The sequence below is a fragment of the Penaeus monodon genome, chromosome 4 (assembly GCF_015228065.2).
Source record: "Penaeus monodon isolate SGIC_2016 chromosome 4, NSTDA_Pmon_1, whole genome shotgun sequence".
Taxonomy (NCBI): domain Eukaryota; kingdom Metazoa; phylum Arthropoda; class Malacostraca; order Decapoda; family Penaeidae; genus Penaeus; species Penaeus monodon.
The window spans coordinates 15,119,792-15,127,027 of record NC_051389.1 but is presented as its reverse complement, the minus strand read 5'-3'; the positions used below and the strand labels follow the sequence as shown (position 1 = coordinate 15,127,027).

The following is a 7,236-nucleotide window of genomic DNA, read 5'->3' as shown; positions in this document are numbered from 1 at the left end:
TTCCAGCGATCTTACGCACCTTGTCCCATACCCATGCTAAGGGGGTCCCAGAGTTAATCAAGGAGACATACTGTCTCCATGACGTCCGTCTAGCCTCCTTTAGCACTCGCCTGGCCTTGGCTCGGGTCTTTTTGTAATGGATCAAGGTTACATCACTGGGGCGTCGTTTCAACTGCCTTAATGCAGCTTTTCTTGCTCTGATAGCTTGTTGGCATTCCTGAGACCACCATGGTACCGGAGGTCGACGGTAATGCCCACTACTTTTGGGAATGGATGCTTCTGCTGCAAGGTGAATTCGTGATGTGAAGTGATTAACAGCATCTTGAACACACTGGAAATCATTCACAGATCCATGCAATACTGCAGTTGATCTAAAAAGATTCCAGTCCGCATGTTCAAGTCGCCATCTCTGCACTCCATTGGCTGGAATACCATTCACCTCCTCCAAAAGTATTGGAAAATGGTCGCTTCCATGTAAGTCTTCCATAACCTGCCAAGTGAAATTCATCTGTGAATCAGGTGAGACAATTGACAGGTCTATATTGGAGAATGTCCCAGTTTGAATTTGGAAATGTGTGGGAGTGTTACTGTTCAATAAAACTGCATCTACTCTTAGGAGCAAGGACTCCAAGGCCCTTCCTCGAGGGTTGCACAAAGTGTCTCCCCAGAGGTGATGCCGACCATTGAAATCTCCCAAGAGTAGAAATGGATGTGGCAACTGCTCAAGTAGATTTTCCAAATCATTAATGTTTAGATTATGTGGAGGAAGGTAGATAGATGCAACAGTGTAAGGTCGTGTCAAGCCTATTCTCACAGCCTTCACCTGCAGTGTTGTCTGCAGGTGGATGGCCTGGAAAGGAATATCCTGACATACCAGTACTGCTACTCCTCCATGAGGTCCATTGTCAAAAGTCCCATAATGGGCTTGAATTTGGAATCCTCTCAGGGAAATCGGATGATTTTCCCTGGTCATAATCTCTTGTAAGCATACACAAACTGGGTTATATGAAGCTATCAGATGTTGCAGTTCTTCCCATTTTGCATGAATTCCCTGACAGTTCCATTGGATTAGGGTATCCAGTTCTTTAAACTATTTTTTCATAAGGTGTTTGGCAGCACCTGTGGTCAAGGTTTGCCCTACACCTTTAGGCTGTCCCTTTCCAGGATCTTGGGAGAGTCTTTTGAGGGGTTGTTTACCCATGGAACTAGTTTCCACAGGCTTCCTTTTGACAGGCTCAGGATTTCTTTGCCTGGGCAAAGAACGGACCTGAGCCTTTGCTTCAGGGGCATTCTGCCTAGCAGCAGAGGCCCCTGTGGATGTGGTGGCAGCTGGAGCTGTCACCGTTGAGACCCCTGGAGCCCTTCCTGACGGCTCCAAAGACCCCACCTTGAAATGAGTCTTTTTGAACAGACTCAAGATTCCTTTGCCTGGGCAAAGGGCAAACCCGAGCCTTTGCTTCAGGGGCATTCTGCCTAGCAGCGGAGGCCCCTGTGGATATGGTGGCAGCTGGGGCTGTCACCATTGAGGCCTCTGGAGCCTCACCTGATGGCTCCAAAGACCTTACTTTGGGAGGAGGAGTCTCCTCAATAGACCCCTCACTCCTACTCCGTTTCTGGTGGAATTCACCAGAGGCAGTTTTCAGCAATTGGGGGACTGAGGTTTGAAAGAAGTGGCAGAGTGTGTGGTGTAAGAAGTATTGGAGGGCAAGGGTTGGTGGGAAGGAGGATGAGCCAGAACCGAAGCAAAGGATTTACCTGTCTGTGCAAACAGCACACGGGCACGTTGCTTTGCCTCTGGAAAACTAACTTTCTCCTTGCTCCTTATTATCAATACTTCTTTCTCAAATTTGTACCTTTTACACTGCTTTGAAGAAGCTTCATGAGCTTCTTTGCAGTGGTAACAGCATATTGGACCTGGACAGTTGTCATCTTGATGACCTGTCGTACCACACTTTACACATATTCTTGGTTGTCCATTTTCCTTAAAACGGCAAGAGTTGGCTCCATGCCCATAACCCTGGCAGTGGAAGCACCGCATAGGGTTGGGCACATATGGCTTTACCTTGAGGTGGTACCATGCCAACTTAACTGATTCTGGAAGGACCAACGTATTAAAAGTTAGATGGAGAGCTGGTGTAGACTGTTCCAAACCGTCAACTTTCTTCTTAAAACGTTTTACTGCCGCTACATTAAAATTCTCTAGGTCCTCTAACAGTTTCTCTTCAGAATACCTCATCAGGTCTCGGGAAAAGACAATTCCCTTACACTGATTGAGGGTTTTGTGAGGAGAACATGAAACTTGAGCCCCAGGGATGTTGCATATCGCACTCAGACGGTCACTCTCATCTGGTGACGAAACCTCAACTATCAGGCTACCATCTCGCTGTGGGGTGATGCGAGGATCACGTTGACATACCTCAACTATTTTCCTATGTACTTCAAAAATATCAAGATCCATGATTGATACACCATCAATGGTCTTCACTACTAGGTACTTACTATATGAAATATTCTCATATTTACCAGGTAAGATTTCCTTAGTGGATTGAGGAGGACTTTTCCCCTTCTTACCTGGTTTGGGAGCCCGGGAACCATTACGATTCCCATTCTTGCCCTTTGGAAGCTGGAAAGGCTCCAGAGTGACAACATGTGATGTTCCAGAGGGAATGGTCGGGGGATTGCGTAAGTCATCAGGGAGAGAGCTAGATCTTTGTAAATTTGTAGTACTCATACAAATTAGAATTCTTCATTTCCTCACCCCCCCACCCACCATGGAGTCCAACGAGGGGAAGCTATAGTTGGGCTCAAAATCTCCCAACAGCCACAGGGGTAATGAGGAAATATACGCAGCCACTATTACAGTACTGATGGCAGTCGCGGGACCTATGCGCTACCGACTGAATAGTGCCTGCTTGACCCTAGCCATATTTGACCAGCCTATTGACTTGACCGGGCCTTGATCAAGCCACCCGTCTAACCAGAATAAAGGACCAAAGAGGTGTGTTGCTAGCTGCAGGGCGCAGCGTGCAGCATCACTCAACCTCCAGGACTCCTGTCTCCTGGTAATACGGGATGCCATGCACGGCAAACACACGTGGGAGAGTTCTCCCTGGTCCAAGATGGAATGAACCAGGGGTGGGTACACCATCCCCTCTCATAGGCCTTGGTGCACCAGGAAGCCCTCACTGGTGACCCCTCCAGTATGGGTAGCCCTCTGGTCCGGCTCACCAGATCATTGGGACCTCAAGCCCCCCCACCGCGGCAAGGCGGCTTCCGTTAGGGGGGCCAAACGAGGGGACCTGCTACCACTACCAGCAGGCGCCCCACACTCCCGCCGAAGACCACTGCGCCGCCCTCAACTTCGAGAATTTCTACTTGAGCGACGAGCTGTGCCTGGAACTCAAGAGTCTGTGTGCTTGTTCCCGAGGAAGGTTTAGGCGATCCCAAGCCACTTTGTGTCCTCAGAATGCATTGAGTGGTTTTCCTTTGTCTTTACTCACTCATGAACCTGGATCCCCTTCTTGTTGACTGCAGTGCTAACTGTATTCTCAACAGAAAAAAAAACATTTTGTTACAACTGTTTCTACTGATACATTGTTAACTGTCTGCAATTAAAATTTACAACAACATTCTTACTTTTTTCGTGAAATCCTGTTTTCATAAGCATGTACGCTTGTTATACATTATATATAATGTGTGTGTGTCGGCCTTATACCTTATACTGTTCAGTAAAGTATTCCAAGTCAGAGACCGAATTGTTAATCATTAAAATATATTAATGAATCAAAATACTAGTTGCCCCCACTCTTTCTTTTAAACATTGTATCAATATCAAGCAGAAAAAAAAAGAAATTCTGTTATTTTGCTAGTTTTACATTTGTTTAAATAGTCAAAGTATATATAAAAACTACAATATAGATTAACACAATGATTATCCCCTATTATAAACTTTTCAGTCCCGTCATCACCAATTGTTTATACTGGCATGGCACCCTTACCATGAAACACAACACATGTTCCCTAGGAAATCTAAAGAAATATCACCACATAACATCACATATACACAAACTAAAATGGCTAAAAGTACAACAGAAATACAACTATAACACATGTATTCTAATCAAAAAAAAATATACAAGGAAATTACCCAAACTGGCTATTACCTATACAGGTAACAAAACAGGTGTCCATACAAGGCAAAATAACCCCTTATATATCAAAAGACCCAATACAGAAACCGGAGCAAGAAATTTGCAAATCAAAGGACTGGTGACCTGGAACCAACCACCAGAATATGTTAGAAATGTCTCCAACCAAAAGACATTTAAAACAAAAGTGAAAGAACATCTATCGAAATATCAGTGACATCAAGCGTTTAAACATCAAGCCAAACACGATATTTCAGTCACTTACGATATTACTGTTATGTTTAATCTTGTTAAACAAGCATTGTATAATATCTATGTATATAACAGCTTATTACATAATGGAAACATCATATATATATAAACAGAATAGACATTGCAATTAATGGAATAGAGTGTTTTGAATTTGAATTTAATACACACACACACACACACACATATATATATGTGTGTGTGTGTGCATGTGTGTGTGTGACTTATTATATATATATTATATATATATATATATATATATATATATATATATATATATAACTGTGAGTATATATATATATATATATATATATATATATATATATATATATATATATATAGTGTGTGTGTACATATATATATGAGTATATGTATGTATATATACAGTATATCTATTTACTTATACATATGTGCAAATGTGTAAATATCTGTGTATGTCTATATAAACTCTCAAACACCCACACACAGGCTCACACACACACAGATACACATACACACACATGGAAGAAAAACTTACAATACAAAAACTAGATTTATTGTATTGTGGGTTTTTGTTCCATTGTATCAACACGGAAGAGTGATTTTGTACACACACATATATGTATATATAGAGAGATAGAAAGACAGAGAGGCAGAGAAAGTGAGATACAGACAAACAGACAGAAACACAAACACACACACACACACACACACACACACACACACTTAGAGAGAGAGAGAGAGACTAACAGGCAGAGAAACAGAGATAAAGAGAGAGAGACTAACAGGCAGAGAAATAGAGAGAGATACAGACACACAGACAGATAGACAGACAGAGAAACAGAGAGAAAAAAAGCAAAACACACAAACAGAAAATACATACGCCTCCTCGATTAGGTGTTTACGATTTGGCTAGAATATGACTTTTCATTGGCTGAGGTCACGCGAGGGGGCGGAGTTACCATGCTATAAATACAGAACTGTGCGAGCGCGAAATCACTCTTTCCAATCTTTGTGTGGTAAGTACTGATACATTTGCTCTCCTATAATCCGATTTTTAGAAAGCGGACTTGGTATTTAGTGGGTGGTTTATGTAAAAATCTGTTGCTGAACGCCAACATTCAACGATTCTATTTGTTTACCTGAATTCATTGCAATTTTCATGGCAACTTTTGCTATAGGAGGGTTTTACTGAAGGTATTCTTTCATTATTAATTTATTTTATTTCTATTCATTTTTATTGGTTAGTGACACGTGCGATATTTCAATTTGTATATGTGCCCCTTTCTTGTCTTTCTTATAATCTGTGCTTCCATTCTTTTAAAATATGTATTGTTATTAACATATATTCTTAAACAAGGTCAAGGAGACAACATGATGGTCCTCAAGGTCCTGTTAGCAGCTCTCCTCTGCATTTCCCAAGGTCAGTCTCCAAAGGTCACGCTTCAGCCAAAACGCCCTTCTCCTTTATCGATTTATTTTTCCTTCCATATTTGTTGGCGATGTCTCCTTAATTCTTTCATCTTCTCCATGTTCTGTATTCATCGTCTTTTTAGTTACCCTACACTGGTGTTGTCTCGCTGTGTCTCTTCTCTGGTCGGTTGTTCAAGCCTTCCACTCTCTTTCTCTCTCTGCCTTTCTCTTTCTCACTCTATTCCCCCTCTTTATCTCTTTCTCTCTCTCCCTCTTTCTCTTTCACTCATTTTTTTTATCTTTCTCTCTCTCTCTTGCCACCCCTCTCTCTTCCATTTCTCTCTTCTTCTCCCTCTTTCCTCTCTCTCTCCCTTTCTCCCTCTATCCTCTCTCTCTCTTTCTCTCGATTTCTCAATCTATCCTTCTTTCGCTCGCTCTCACTCTTTCTCTTTATCTCCCTCTTTTATAACTATTTATCTACCTTTCTTTCTCACTTTCTGTCTCTGTCTCTGTCTCTCCCTATTGCTATCGTTATCCCTCCTTTTTATTTATCTGCCAGCCTCTCTTTCTGATATCTCTTTCTCTCCCTCCACTTTTTTCTGTTCTTTCTCTCTCTCTTGTGGAAACAAAGGAGATTATCCATGGCCTAAAACTGTTTTAAAAATCTCATGAAGTGCCAGGAGTCATTAGTGTCATGATTCATGTCAAAGAGATGTCTGCCTTCAGTCGCGGCCACGTGTCCCGAGAGCGAGCAGATCCACTGCGGAACCAGCGATCGCTGCACGAGGATCCGCTACATCTGCGACGGAGACAACGACTGCGGCGACTATTCCGACGAGGAGAGCGCCATCTGCGGGGTGGGTGTTGAGTCTCTTTGTGGCACTCTAGGGGAAGGGGAACTAAACTACAAGTCCAGCTCTATGGGAACCTCAAACTCAAATAAGAATCGCTGTCAAGTTTATTAAGGCAAAAGTGAGTTTAGAGCAATAGCTGCTAGAACGATTACGGGATACTCACTTACTTGTCTAGTTTGCCTTCTTCATCTGATTTACCTTTGAGAACTACTGTTTGAAAAACTTTTGGTGTAATCAAAAGAAATATCACAACATAACAATGACACCGTAGACTCTCGTAGAGTACATGTGACCTCTCCTTCTCAACACTAATCTTTTCCTGCCGACATTAACCTTTCCCTACCAACACCCACTGCAGGCTTGGCGCAATGAGTACTGCGAGCGAGGCTCCGTCAGGTGTCGCAGGATGGGAGACACCAACTGCGTCACCATCAGCCGCTACTGCGAGCTCTCCGACCCGCCGTGTGAGGGGGACCTGGACATGCGTCTGTGCCAGGTAAGGATAATGAAATGGAGTCGCTTTGGAGATCTCTAACATGTTTGTGTGCATTGGTTAGCAATGCGTGTGACCATGTGGTTGGCCATCTTTACAC

At 42.9% G+C, this 7,236-nt stretch overlaps 1 protein-coding gene across 1 annotated transcript in view; it reads left to right on the top strand.

Annotated features, from left to right (window-relative positions):
• The first annotated feature begins 5,389 nt into the window (after window positions 1-5,389).
• The window catches only part of LOC119572467 (low-density lipoprotein receptor-related protein 8-like), a 2,559-nt gene continuing 712 nt past the window's right edge, over window positions 5,390-7,236 (top strand). The window contains exons 1-4 of the mRNA XM_037919578.1: window positions 5,390-5,395; window positions 5,737-5,799; window positions 6,516-6,646; window positions 7,002-7,139. Coding sequence (XP_037775506.1) covers window positions 5,751-5,799; window positions 6,516-6,646; window positions 7,002-7,139 — 318 coding nt within the window. The 5' untranslated portion in view covers window positions 5,390-5,395; window positions 5,737-5,750. The remainder of the gene's footprint in view (window positions 5,396-5,736; window positions 5,800-6,515; window positions 6,647-7,001; window positions 7,140-7,236) is intronic.